At 41.1% G+C, this 15,270-nt stretch overlaps 1 protein-coding gene across 1 annotated transcript; it reads right to left on the bottom strand.

Annotated features, from left to right (window-relative positions):
* Positions 1 to 2,307: 2,307 nt before the first annotated feature.
* Positions 2,308 to 15,005, bottom strand: tmem164 (transmembrane protein 164). The gene is made up of 6 exons (XM_028422437.1): positions 14,158 to 15,005; positions 9,198 to 9,247; positions 6,671 to 6,737; positions 5,660 to 5,738; positions 4,778 to 4,878; positions 2,308 to 3,474 (listed from the first exon to the last, which is right to left on the bottom strand). The coding sequence occupies exons 1-6, from the start codon at positions 14,593 to 14,595 to the stop codon at positions 3,268 to 3,270; spliced, it is 942 nt and encodes a 313-aa protein (XP_028278238.1). The 5' UTR covers positions 14,596 to 15,005; the 3' UTR covers positions 2,308 to 3,267.
* Positions 15,006 to 15,270: the final 265 nt, after the last annotated feature.

Raw genomic sequence — 15,270 nt, 5'->3', positions numbered from 1 at the left:
CATGTTTCCCTTTTATGACCACTGGCTGCTGAGAAATGATAAAAGGCACAAATAACTGATGAATGATGACGCTGACAGACCACACTGAGAGTGACGTCTGTGCTCACAACCTCAACCCTGCAGCCTGGCCAGATTGTCAACATGACATGTGACTGGCCATGGTTACTCACAGTTTTACAAGCCTGGAGCAGATGGGCTACAACAGACAGAGCTGTTGCTGGGGTCCTAGGCAAGAAGGGACCATTGGGGCCCCACGGGCTACTAAATTCTTTGGAAAGCCCACCCCAAACACAAAGGCATGTACCCTGATGATTATATAAGCCACCATTTTATACATACAGATGAATGGGAAAGCCTTTCCAACTGATGAATTAAACAGTATCCTTATGTTATATATTCAAATCAAGTTGCACAGCTCAGGGTGAACCGTTTGCCTTTCTGGTGTTGAATGTTTCTTTCCATTTGGTGTTTGCAGTTCTTTCTTAGAGTGGGTTAAGGAAATGTCTCATAGGGGGTGATTTGATCTTGATAGTTGTGAATTATGGTGTTGATGGTAATAAATATTTAGTCCCTCTGACTTGGCTGGGTGTCAGAAAGGCTACACAACCACAGCCAGTAGCTACTTTGCTCTGCGACAGATGAGAGTTCTTTGACAATCTTTTGCTGGGCCTGCCATGTGGTGCACTTCCTTCAGCCATGTTGTAGATGAGCTGGCTTTAAAACACTCCATTACCTTCAAGTCCTGTTTCTCTGCCTCTGAAGTTGCTGTATGAAAGTTTTTCTTTTCCTAGGCTTCATGGCATGCTTCCATGCTTCCAAGGGTCAGTTAACTCAACAGTAAAGATTTGGATATGGACCAGAGGACCATGTGGTATTATTAGTCTCTTTGTGTAGGTTGACCTGCATCTTCTAATACCTACTTGTGTCCAGGTCCTGGCGTCAGGGTGTGATTTAGTTGCTAACAAGAGGATACACTGCTGTTGGTAATTATGAGCATGCTTGTGTTGCATGCATTTAATTCAGGGTATGGCTGTAAGCAGTGCAAAGGCTCACAGTACTGCAAGCATGACTATAGATAGTACATGCTGTCCAGGAGAAAATACTTGTTTTTGTATTTGAACCAGCCTGTGTGGATCTGTGGCTATGATAAGGAGAAGGGTCCTCACATGCTTCCCTTACTGAGTCTGGAACATTCTGGCTGGTGTGTTTAACTTGTTATATGATATTCATGGACTAAATGCTCACACATACATTTAAATGAGTGGTTCAGCCTGCTGCTGGTGTGTAACCTTACACACACCGCCACACCCAGCACTGACCTGAGATCAAATGTTAGCAGCACTTCACTATCTCCTCTCAGTCTGCCTCTGAGCTTCCATCCATCTGAAGAAATGATCCTGAGGACTGAATGATCTTAAATGGTCGGTACTTTCCATTTCCTATCACAATGCCTCACGTGCCACATTTGTGTCCTGACTTCATTGTTTCCATTACCTAATGTGATGAAATACTAACATGTACCTGCACTGCCCAGTGCTGTGCTGTGAGTTACTGACTCTACGATGAAGTGCTGAAGAGCAGCATATTTTAACATCCTTCTACTTTTAATCCACAGTCACCTTGAGGCCTCTTTGCAGCCTGTGTGATTGAGATTGACCTCCTCTCTTCACCGCCTGCAATCATGCAGTGCTACAGGCTGCTGAGAACTCTCTGCAGCTCACTTCAGTCGATACACTGCACTTAAAGCTTTTCACCCTGTCTGGCCTCACACAGAACAGCGTGCCATAACTTACAAAGGCATCAGTCTTTATGAGTCAGGCAGTAACTTGCCAACAAAGGAGGTGTGTGCAGTACACAGACATCTTCTTATCCAAGGAGCAGACTGACATGTTCAGTTCACTCAATGAGATGAGAAGACAACTGAATCTGCGGCCATATCAGGTAGACTGGCTCTGTTATAATACACCAGGACCTCTAAATGTTTGACACTTTCAATTTTGTGCAAATTAAAACTGCTGTTATCCTTCTAACATACAGCTGAAGTCATACAGACAGTAGACAACAGTGTAGTGAGATCTTGGTCAATGATTTCACTTTAATTGTCAACTGACAGCACTTACACTCAAACTGATAGAAATACAAAAGTGTCTCTTGTCCCTTCTTTACAGTTAAATATAGATGCTACAGTATTACAGACACCTCTTATACTTGAAATGATACATACCATAATAGACATCTTCCAATTAGCAGTGTTTGTTAATACTTTCTAATGAGTGGTCAATAAATGACCCATAGTGACTTCATGCAGATCATTGGATGCATTTCTTTTATAGAAAACTGAGAATGTGACAGGTTACAGTTGTCATGGAGTGAATTCAGAATCCTCTATAAGATTCACTTTTACATTTTTTTTTCAAGTATCATTATGCGTATTTTCAGCCCAAGTACACATTTTGTCAAGATCTGTTCCATCTTGGCAAACAACACAATTATCCAGCGACGCACTCCAGGTCATACCGTGCCGAAAATGGTCCGACGTCACAATAAAATAACAAAACAACGGAACCTCTTTAGCAGAGGTAAGAATAACATCCCAGTGTAGTCCATAAATCCTCTGAAACTCAGCATGTAATACATCCTCGTGTCCCCTGATTATCGAAACTGGAATGATCTGAACAGGCTTGGAGACGAAAAAGAACGCCACGTAACGACGATGCTCTCATAACCTGCGCAGGTGTGTAGTAAAATGGGAACAGAGAAACGCCGTGATGTTTCTATGCTTAGTTGTGACAACACTGAGAGGTGATCATCTGGGTCAAAAAAAGTCTTCGTACTATAAACAAGCAGTAACATTAACAACAGCTCACGTTTGCAATCTGCTTCAAAAACACACTTGAGACAAATAAAATGGCAGCTTTACCTACTAACATATGATCTAGCATAACTACCACATTAAAAACGTAAGAGTGTAACAGCTGCAGATCAGTAGTGACATTTCGGAGCTCTCCGCAAATTCACTTATCTCATCTGAAAATCATATTCCACAGTGCTAACTACCCACCATAAAATGCCTGTACATGCAAGCCAACTACAACGCTAAAAGAATGACACATTGATTCACTGGCCCTGAAATACTCACGTTTCAGTAAAACAGATGGTAAGCTTTTAAAAGACGCATTAAAATGTTGATGTAAAAAAACAAAAATCTCTGTGGTTAGAGCAGGCATTTAGAGTGAAAGGCTAGGTCTGAGTGCACCCGCCGAACATTCAGTCGACTTTCTTGCTGCGCAGTCGGAGCGTGTCGAGCAGGTATCTGCAAACGGAGCCGCAATGCTGCGAGAGGAATGTGAGGACCTTCCCGTGAATCAGGGTGAGCAGGGTCTGGTGGCCCGTCGCCCAAACCCGGTACCAAGGCCCATAAAAAGGATCGGACACAGCTGGGCACAGCATGTTGTTCAGATTGACCTCGGTCAACTGGAGGAGACAGAAACAGTGGTAAGTACAAGCAGGAATATCACGTGAAAGCTAATCCAAATACTTAAACCAGGGAGATAATGACTTAAATAAATGTCATGGTTGATTTTACAATACATATATTTATAGCCATGGGTTTAAAGCTGATTATTATGATTCACATGACTTTTTTAAGAGCTCATTTGAAGTGGACACAATAATAATCACAAATAGCCTCATTAATTAGAGCAAACAGGATGCAGAAATGAGACTGACTACATGGGGACACAGCAATGACACTTAAAACTGACAAAGTCAAAATTATGAGCCTAATGCTAATAGGTGGTTGTGTATCCTTGTTGGTGTAGCTGTCAGCAATTTTGAGCCACATTTCCTGAAGAATCCTGGCCTGTTCTTCTTTGGTGAATCCAGATTTTATGGTCTCCTGGCATTGACACTGCTCTTTAGTACACTCCACAGATTTTCAATTAGAATTAAGTCAGGGCTTTGTGCAGGCCAGTCAATAACTTTCACTTTGCTGTCCTGGAGAATTCGGCATTTAACACCATAGTGTCTATGAAGCTCATCCAAAAGCTCAAGACCCCGGGACTGTACTCGTCTGTCTGTAAGTGGATTCTGAGCTTTCTGACAGACAGACACCAAGTGGTGAAGATGGGCAGCTTCTCCTCATCCACACTGGCACTTTCCCAACAGCATTCTACTGCCACCACCATGTTTGACTGTGGGAACTGTGTTCTCGTTCTCTAGTTTTGTTTCATCTGATCAAATGTCATGCTTTCACTATAGGAATCTTTCTCCAGGTTGTCTCTAGCATTTACAGTCGCAGCTTTAAAGTCCATTCCTGTGCAGTGACTGTCTTCTGACACATAAATTGGCTAAATCATTTACTAGTGTCTTGGCAGTTGTTCTAGGTTCTTTAGACACATCTGTCAATACTTTTATGTAGAAAATGTACTCTTCTACCCCAATGCCATAGTTCCCAAAAGGTTAGGACAAAACCTTATTATACCTTGTTATACTGTGTATACACTGAATACAATTCCTTACTTTAAGTGCTAATCACTCAGCTGAAGCACACACTACATATAGTTGTATAACAGAGACATTCTTGTTTTTATAGAGGAGCGGTATAAATTTGTCTCCAACTGTACATGTCTATTGCAAGAAAACTGGAATAACAGCTCTAAAGATGACTGACCCATATGTTGCAATACAAGACTGATGGTGTGATTACTGAAAACATATGCTTCGGTGTAACTGAACCTAAATATCACAGGATGCCCAGCAGAGGGCTCCGTCTTACCAGGCCAAGGCCCTGCAAGAAGAGGAAGTGATAAAGGAACAGGATGCCGGTGGAGAGCAGCGCCCACCACATGTCCCCCAGAGGCTCAGGCTTGTACACACCTGCAGAGAGAATCACAAAAAAAAAATCTGAGCTCTGCAGGTCAAAGAAGGAGCAAACATATGAAATGTATCTTGTGTGCCAGCTTTGGCCACCTGTTCACTGGGTAAAAAAAATGAACCACATGCTTAACACTTTCCCATTTTGCACAACATGCCAGCTGAGCTACCACAGTGCTACTACAGAAAACACAAGGAACAGGATGTGGTGTCAAACTGGCTCTTCCTGTTTCCCAACTGCTGGTATTTGCTGTAGTAACAAAAGGGGTGGCATCAAGTTCACTCACTGTATTGACTCTACTGGAAAAAAAGATTTCCTTCAGGCACCAGCGTTACATTACTGATGGACAATGAGACAGTGCTGATTATTGTCCTGTAATCTACATACTTCTCTGTGGCGTTTACCTGACAACAATTTCTTTCAAGGATGTGACAAAGAATCAGTAAAACAGTAAAGCTGGAGGTGCTGCAGCTGCCCATTTTGGCAGTACCCTATTTGCCTGACAACCGGCAAATCCAAGAGGTGGACTGTGAGTGGAGCTGAGGTGTGATGTGTAGTTCGACATTAGCGACACGTTTGTTTAGAGACAAACAGAAAACTGACGCAAGCAACAAGTCGCCCGGCAGGACAGCCAAAGAAAGGCTGATACCTACAGCATCTCCAGCGTTACGCATCCATCCATGAAGGAAGGTTGTCATGGAGTGTTCTTGGCTGACATGTGAGAGGTATTTCATTGCACCCATGGAGAAATCATGAATGTTATTAATAATAATCAGCACCTACCTCCTTTCCTGAAAAGATAAAGAGGCACCAGGTACAGCATGGAGTGTTGGATGTAGTAGATCTCCTTCTCAAAGGGAAGCTGAGGAGTAAACAGAATAAATCATTTTACAACTTTTTATAACACACATTAGCGAAAGTACATCTGCCCCCCGATGTTGTGCAGGCACTGAGCAGATATTTGAATCACTCAGCCCTCCTTTTGCAGTATTTCTTGGATGTTGTGAGGTGATAAAAATGTTCACAAGCATGTTGCTTAAAGTAAGGCTGTTACTGAAATAAATTATGTAGAACCTGTTTTGTAATTAATCATTAATGTGTATTTTTTTTGGTTTTTGGCAGAATCCGATGTAAACTGACGCTTAATTTCTTGCTAGGTGTGCTCAGTCCTGAGTCAGAGGTGTTTTAAAAAAGGAAAGCTTAACAGTAACATAATGTTCATTGCTGTTAAAACATGCAAAATAGCTGTGGAGGGACACTTCCTTGTTGGATGAGTTTTTTTTTATCTGATAGGGCTTCACAGATAGATTTGGCTTCACAACTGTACTTCACTAGGTACTGGTCTGTTGTTGTATGATATTTATCAGCATTGTATTTTATGTAAAAAAAAAAAAAGAAAATCTAAATGTCACTGTCTGTATCTGACCTTTATCTACTGCTGACAGTGAGGCAAGCAGATCTGAACTGATTAACTTTCACTCACTGAAAGAGTGAAGTTCCACCATCGATCAAACTCTTGTTTTTAGCCACTCAGAATGTTAAAATCTATTCTTCAGATTCATCCTCCGTTTATTTAAACATGACGTTTATATAAATGTCACTCTTTTTCACAAGAGGGAGATAAAACATCACAGAGCTGTCTGTCGTTTTATTCAGAGTGAGGGGATAACGCGTGCTCCCCTGCTGAGCTGTCATGAAATGTGAAACAAATGGATAATGAAAGGATGGGACACTTACACTTGCGAAGCTCAGACACTGAACAAGAATGAGATGTAAAGATTCTGGGTTACTTACCAGTCTGGTGTTGACTACAGGGAACATTAAAGCCAGCAGTGCTCCATTCAACATGTGGACCTGTAGCCTGGAAAACATGCAGAAATCTAATTAAAATGACATTAGATGTCAAGAATGTCATTTAAATTAGGAAAAATTAGACTAATGTCACATCTTCCATCACATCTGCCTGAAACTCCCAGGAAATATTTTAATGATCATTTCCACATTTCATGCACCACTGCATTACTGACGTATTAGCTTGAATCAATTAGGGCTGGTGGAACACACAGGAACAGGTGGAGGACAGTGCACATTATGTTCCATGTTGTTGAAACTGGTCAGAGTCCTCCCTGATGCTGTTAGCAGCAGCTGCCTCCTATTCTCTGAGAGTCAGTTCCATGTTGGGAGTGTAGCTCGTGTAAAGTCAGGTCAGTGAGGTTTCAGGCAATTACAGCCTTTCAATCTATGTGCATGTTTCAGAAACATGACGTTTCTATGAGGCATGAAGAGATCATACAAATTTACTGTCATGATTCTGACAAATCAGTATTTCTATCTACTCATTCATAATTAGTATAATTTGGACATATTTTTTAGCATTTGGTTAGCACACGTTATTCTACGGCTGCTTCCGGCTCACTCACCATTCAGCACACACACAGCCTGTCTACTCCTGCAGACAGAGGGAATGTGATGCTTGTTCAGTAAACTTGTTCACACCCCACACATGGCAAAATGTTTCTTTTAACAAATATTTATTCTAGGAAGTGCCATGTACAGTATAAAGACCCAGGAGCTTATGTGTCACAGCGTGGATCTGCATCTGTATCCTCTGACTGCTCTTTTTGTCAATTGAGCCAAAATAACTGTTGTGACAGCCAAGGTCACTGGGAAAACAGCAGAGCTGTAGGAATGTCAGTTCAGATAAACACGGCTGTCACTCTGGGGGGGCCTCTGGACCCTTTCGGGAACTGCTTCGTTCAAATCAAATTCTTCGCTTTTATTGATCATTCACTGAAAATGTTTCAAATGTTTTACTCTCCAATACGTGTACATGCTGCTTGTCATAATCAATACTTAGGCATCACACTGGGTCTGTATATTTTCCTGTATGAATTATCATCGCATTATCACGTTTGATTTTTCATATCTGTTCACATCTGCAAAAGTTAATTTACTATTACAAGATAAAAGTACGCTTGCTCTTTATGCAGCGCCTGCAGCCTGTTTAGCCTGACAATCCAATACAAGGAGTAAGCAGAAGGGAGGCTGCGTGTGTGTTCAGACAGAGGTGGTCTTCCACTCTTGAATACAGATGATGCTCCTGTGTGTTTATTCTCCACAGGCTGTTGATTTCCACCATCCCCTGATATGAGAGCAGGAGCTGCGTGTGGCATATCAAAGAGGCAGAAACTAAACTACAGACGCATAAATGTGGTTTCATAACGACGATCCTGATGCATTTGCTTCTATTTATTTAGGTTTTTTCCAGCCTTTGCGCTACAATGTATTTATATTATACCTCACTATATTGTACTTTTCATTGTTATATATAGCACTTGTTTATATGTGCACTACATTGAATGCATACATTCAGAAGAAACCACACAGCATATAATCTTGAGCCCAAACTCTTCCACTGCTCGTTTGTGCTTGTAAGTAGCAGCTGAAGGAGACTGCAGTATTGAACAGAACTTACTGTTACCATGGAGACAACAGATGCCACCAAAGCAACCCAGATGGAAATCTAAGCCTTACATATATGAGTCAGTGGGTATATGATGTGTGTGATAATGTAATCTGACACGTGCAGTACAAATACTGCACTATGTTACTAAATGCCATTTTTATACAAACTACAAATGACATTCAGTATTTGAAACAGGAACAAATGAAGGCATGTCACAATGCTGCATAAGCTACATCGTTATAATAACATCTTAGTCTTAAGATTAAGATAAATATAAATTATGGCAAACATTTTACTGAATATTTGCTTTACAGACTTTATCAGATTTTCTATTTCAGGTAAGGAAGGACAGTTAGAGCTGCTTTCTAAAACCTGTCGTGGTTCGCTGTGTGACTCCCCGCAGGCTACGGCAACAGAAAGTGACCCTGCTTGTATTTATTTCTGTGTAAATCCCACATCATGTTCCCACTGGCGAAAACATTTCTGCTGAATAATTAACTGTCCAGACCAGAGGAGCTGTGGGGGAGACTGTAAACTCAAACAACTGCATTAGAATAAGACTCTGAAAACCTCATTTACACCGTGGAAGCCGATAAGTAATTACAATCAGTGTCAAAGACAATTTCTTCTGTATGAAAATAAATCCTACGTTTAATTAATCTGTCTGAACAATCGCTACACATTACACTCAGGAGCAGCTTTCATGAAAAAGGGCTCCTCTGGCAGGCTGAAAGTCTGTCTGTTGTGGCCCCTTTACAGCAGACTGCAGATCTGTACTACCGATATATATGTATTTAATTGAAGTGAATATAATAAGGCTGAAACTAAAGGCACATCTAAAGAAAATATACTCACCTAAACACAATCATGGCTGTTTTACCTGGCGGGCAGGCCAGCAGAAAGATCTGTCAGAGAAAAGGCGCAGAGAGAAATGAGAAACTTTATTATTACGTTAAAATCACAGAGTCATTATAGAACATCTTGAGTGCTTCAAGAGCTTCCTGCTCTCTGTATTGCAAGTAAAAAAAGAATTAACTGCTACCAAGTTTCTACTAATGTAATAAGAGTCTCCAATAGACCCTCTGTGTAAGGTGCTTCTCACTTTAAAACAAGAAAAACATTAAAATGAAATTACTCCTCCCGCAGAGACACAAAAGAAAACCTTCACATGGACACGAGTTCAGGTCAGTTTTATAAAATGTTCACATTAATATAAAGCAAAATCGAAATGTGATTTTGCTTGCCGTGCCTTTACACGGTGACAAAAAGGTCGCTGGTGCTGATATTTTGCTTAAAACCACATTAAACCACTTCGTCAAAAGCTATTTATCAAAGCCCCAGCCTTCTTTCTCGAATGAGAACATGTAATCTGTGCACTATGACTGGGTTATTGGAACCTGGAAGATATTACAAACATGGATCGGTTCAAAACACCATCTGACACAAGAAAAAGTTGGTTTGCCCGAAGGCTGGAAACAGAATTACAAAAAAAGCAATTGACTTGAGATTTGTTGTACAACTACCTACTGGCCAAGTTTTTTTTATTTTAATATGTCTCAGGGATTGATCTGCCGTATGCCCATCAGCTTGTCTTAACCTGCAGTGAGGTTAGTTTTGCAGAACAAACTTTTAGAAACATTTTTCTGAAATTTTTTCTTATAGATAAAATTTGCCTGTCATAGCTCACAGCCCTCAATGGCCATTGCAGATTGCCCAGATGGATTCTAACTGTCAGCCACCACCACTCTATATTGTGTCTGGGATTACATTGCTGGCAGTAAAATGTCACTTGGATCCTTCGTCTCATGTCAGAGATGTCAAACCAATTACACAGCACTTTTTACATGAAACTTCACAGGAAGACTTTAACTTTAAATTGATAAATAAACAGTAAAATCAACCTTCTATGACAGCATAGTTTGTATTCAGTATTAAATAAGATTGGGCTGTATTTAAGTGAGAGCAGAGGTCCAACAACACCCTGTTATACCCCATCAAAAATGTGGTTAGTCACACATTACAATGATTTTGTTTAAACTGTTAAATGAGTGTCCACTTGTGGACATTGTCTTTTAACTCATGTCTGTAGTTGCTAGTCAGACAGTAATCGATGACTTTGCCTGGCCGATACCCATTATCCAGATATCTGCTGGCTACACAGAAGCCAGGGAAAGCCTGGGTTAATCTAATTCAAAAGGCCTCTTCAGTCTAGAACTAGGTTTAATCCTAGTGTGGGACAAAGTCATGATCTTATTAAAGGTGAGAAGGACTATTTAATTGTAATCCAGTGCTGTATATACTCAGGCCTCAGGCTATTATTAGAGAGGTCTGACTGACTGTGTGATCAGTGGCAGCTAGGAAGTTAAGTGAGTGACTCCTAGCACAAGTGTCAGCTAAAAGAGTGTACTGGTGTACCGTTAAGGCTTTTTAAAAGTCCTCTAAGTATCTGCAGATTTTTTACCTTCAATTATTTAAAAGGGGGCATTCTGCTCTCACCTGTGCACCGACTTAGATGTGTTCTTTGACTGTCAGTGGGCTAAATACTAAGAATGTGACATTATGCATCCACATGCCTATGCTCCCGGAATTAAAAGTGAGAGAGCAAGCCTGAAACCTTTTGGCAGTGCACCAGTCCATCAGCATGCTAGCAGGGTTAGCCTCAAAAGTACTTCCTCCAAATGACAAAACGAACTGGGCTGGTAAACTATTTAGTGTCTTGAAGTGAAGTGAGAGCCTTATTGTTATTTGAGCTGTTGAGTCAATTCACTGTCTGTCTTCTCATATGTACTGACACCCTATTAGTGTTAAGCAAAAAAAAACTTCATGTGGTTTCTTGTAGGGTGTGTGAAGTTGGCACAGTGTTTTCTGGTCTATTAAGCGTAAGGCTACAGAATGCAACGCTGTGTACTGTGTGTTATTGTAGTTTGCAGTTACCGTTGGTTATTTGCATGTTATTTGATATGCCTGTGTAACTTCTGATGCATGTGTGTGAGGGAGGGGAGGGGATTTAATATCATTCAATCTACTCCACAGACATCAGAACAAATATCTTTGCACCACATTTTACAAGCCAAACGGCAGACAGTTACTTATACTGTGTTACACAGCAATAACATTTGAATTCACTTTTAAAGGGTAAATATCTCTAATGACTTGCTTCCAAACCCAAGGAAGCAGATCTAGGTTTTTTCTTCATATTACTGTTTTTTCTTATACAGCTGCTACACTTGCTCCTGCAGCCTCAATAAATCAATCCACTTCATCATATTCAACTTTGGATGATGTAAACCTACAGAAACACACAGTTCCAGTTTACTTAGGCTTATATGATGTATAAACTTGTCTTTCTTTTTGTTGATTTAAGCTGTCTACATAGTGAACTGCAAATATATCAGATTAGGGTAAAGAAAAAACACACACACACCTCCACTTACTGAGTAAATGTGCACATGTAAACGGTTTCAAAGATCAATGTGGTTTTCATAGATATGCAAACCTCATTATCGATAAGTCATACTTCCTTAGTACAAGTGGAGTCATAAAGCAATACAGAACGTGTGCTTTCAGGGTTATCTGAATGACTGAGTCAACAATCGTATTGCTACAGCTCATTCAGTAGAGTAAGATGGAAACTTTGACACTGATAGTATTTATTATACTGATACTGAATGTTTACAGCATGGTCTTTCTACGGATATGCAAGCTCTCAAACCTATGTGTCATCTGCTTATGCAGAAGGATGAGATCATGTTTCCGGAAGCTTGTAGCAATATTTAGCATGACCACATCCTGGTATCTATAAAAATGATCAAATGATCAGTTACACACAAACTGTGACAAGATCTCCAGAAGAGGAAAGGGTTCAAAAGAAAATGTAGTGATCTGTCGGGGGTCTTAGAGCGGCAATGCGACCGCTCTTTTGCATTGTGGTGGAACACATGTCAGACATCTGTGTTGTCAGGCCTGAAGCATCCACTCATCAATCATCAGGCTTGCTCACCTTGTACTGATTTTTGCTCGCATGGCGTTTCAAAAAATATAACTAAAAGAACCACCTCAACATTTTTGTATTTTATTTTCAGTGTTCCTGAGAATTTGCCAGTCCAATGAAACCTTTTGAGCATGGAGGCTGCTCTGTAATAACAGTGAAAGGCAAATAGCTTGCTGCAGCATAGCAACAAAGTAGAATAGGGCTGCATTCTTTTCAACAGGTGAAGAAGATGCCCATGCTGATCACTCAAGGACTGCCCTTATTTCAACCACAGCAGCACATCTCAGGTAACATGGAAACTTTTCAGCCTACAAAACCTCTCATACACTTCCTCATAATTCTGGACTCACTGGTGTTTCCAGATGTGGAGCTTAGAAAGCTCAATACGAACAGGGAAAAATAGGTCCTTGGAGATCTTTGTAATTCTTATCAGATGTTTTGAGAATTTTTTTCCATTAAATCTGAAAGAGATTAAAGCGTATGAACCAACCACACCCACATTACAGATCCAACATTGAGGATCATAAAATGAGTCAGTCTATTCAGTCAGACAATGATTTGTACAACAATAAGCACTGCTAAACTGTGAAGTGAACTGAAGTGTATTTAAAATCACATTCCATAAAGAAAAATCCTAACTATGCAACAATATGAATGCATCCACATTCCTGTTCACTTGTATAACCTCACATATGACTGTCAAGCTCAAGCAGGCCCCATGTGTAATTACCTGTGAAAAACAAATTCTTTGAGCAAATCCCTGCAGAGCCAAGCCCTATCAAACACAAGGTAGAAATTCCTTTTGTTTATTTTCCTCCCCTGCTCACAGTCCTGTGTGACCCAGCGTGTAGAATACCTACTGTATATTATCCTAATGTTGGGCCCTAAGCATCAAGCAGCCAAGGACATGTTGCTTCTAACAGTCAAATTTTGATCAGTGCCTGTAAATCACCACTGTCCACTGGTTATCATATTACTTCCAGTCACTCTGCAGTGACTTGTTGCCATGACCTGTGGCGTGCAATCATGCACTGTGAAGGTCAGGCAACCATAAGGTGTAAATGACTAACATGCAGGTGCTGTATGAATGTACGAATAACAAAACCCACCCTGCCTTAAGAGTCAAACTGTCCAGTTAGAAATGAACCTCAGCCTGACCTGCTCCTCCTCCTGCAGCTTTAAGCTGCTCATCGTAATATTCCTTGTTCCAGTCATAAATAATCATATTGGTTTAAATGAGATGACGCCCAGCTTGCGTTGCACACTTCATGGGCTGAACCTGTGACATCAGGTCTTCTTTTATTGCAGCGATCTCTGGATGGATTGTCTTAAACACTTTTTAACTTTTCATTCACTGTGTGCATAAAACACTTTTAAAACCTGCTTATACAGCTGACCTTGTTTTTACAAGCACTGCTATAAAGATCCATGTTTTGCTGGGACTGAACTTTTGTGCCAGTTGTTTAAAGGTTAAAAGAAAAACAAGAAACAAAACAATGAGTCACACATAAGTCTCAAGAAAACTAGTTTTTGCTTTGTTCTTTGTGTATCTGATGGAGGAGCAAAGTAATTATGTAATACTGATTACAAAATGCCAAGTGTTGTGTTTCATCAAATCTGAAGGTGGGTGAGGTCAGGTCAACGGGAAATGGATTGATTGATTCGATATCAGAGTCATTTATGAACAGCTGTGTGGAAGGAGAATAAGTTATTATCGGTGTAGTGTCGATCGAATCATTTGATTTGTGTTGTTTCATGTAACAAGCCGCCCTGAGGTGGCACACAAGAACACGTAATCGTGAAGTGAGTGTGTGTCATCCTTACCTGAACCATGGTCACGACATGACAGGGATTCAGCAGGTATATCACAGTCTTGGTGGCAAACTTGAAGCCAACTTCCACTCCAAAAGTCATGCAAAGGGCAACCAGCAACAGGTTCTTGCCCAGACTGTCCTCTTTCGCCCTTATACAGTCTTTCCCCACCACTCTGAGCTCTTTTGAGAGGTTTATCTTTTTAATTGCCACGCCAATCTCCACCAGGGAGATGAGTACGATGATCAGGCTTTCGCTGATGCGCTGTTGGGGCGCGATGAAGGCTGCACACTCTGGGCCCCCATTGCCTTCAAACTTCGGGTCCACCCCGCCATAGGTCCAGTCTAGCAGGCTGTATATGTTATATCTGGACATATTCCTCTTCTCGTGTTGGAAAAGATACGAACAAGATGGAATAAAAGACGTCACACTGACTTCTTGGCGAAACATGAACTGCAAGATTTCCCTTTCGTAGTTTGCCTCGTGGTTGAGAGGTAGACATGTATCCACCGCTTGGTGTGTTGGAGCTAGCTAAACCAGCCAACTACCTCATCCACAGGCGGAGGAGGAACTTCAGCTAGCGACAGGGAGGCAGCTGTAGTCAAGACTACCAGTGGCTGCTGGTGGTGTTGGTGGGTAGTGGCAAGCTTCTCTCACGTCCCTCACACACTTAGCAGTGAAGCTAGCTAACATGGACAGTCAAACAGGTATCGGAAATATATGAAGCAAGGATGCATGGCAGCTGTTAGCTCTTGATTAGACCAAGCTAGAAAGCAGTATGCCAGACGTTGAGTTAGCGTATGTTAGCAATAGCACCGACACCGGATAGTTAGCTAGCTTAGCGACCAATCTACCTTAACCCAGCCTCAATAAACCGGAGTGATTCATGCGCTATTAAACCCGAATCCTAGCCTTGCAGGCTGCAGGGAAATCATACACCTCTTACAAAAGGCACGCGTCCAAGCAGGAAGGCTGTCTTCATTCGCTTTATTTTGCAGTCGACTAAATATTTTTTCCACACTAAACATTACAATTACACTTGTGCAAGACTTCATGAACTTGAATTAAAGTACAAAATACACTGCACGCTACCTGAGAGTCAAGATTTAGGGCACAAAGAGACCC

This window comes from Parambassis ranga, chromosome 14, assembly GCF_900634625.1.
Source record: "Parambassis ranga chromosome 14, fParRan2.1, whole genome shotgun sequence".
Lineage (NCBI taxonomy): Eukaryota > Metazoa > Chordata > Actinopteri > Ambassidae > Parambassis > Parambassis ranga.
The sequence above is the reverse complement of the archived record's forward strand: the minus strand, read 5'-3'. Positions and strand labels throughout refer to the sequence as shown.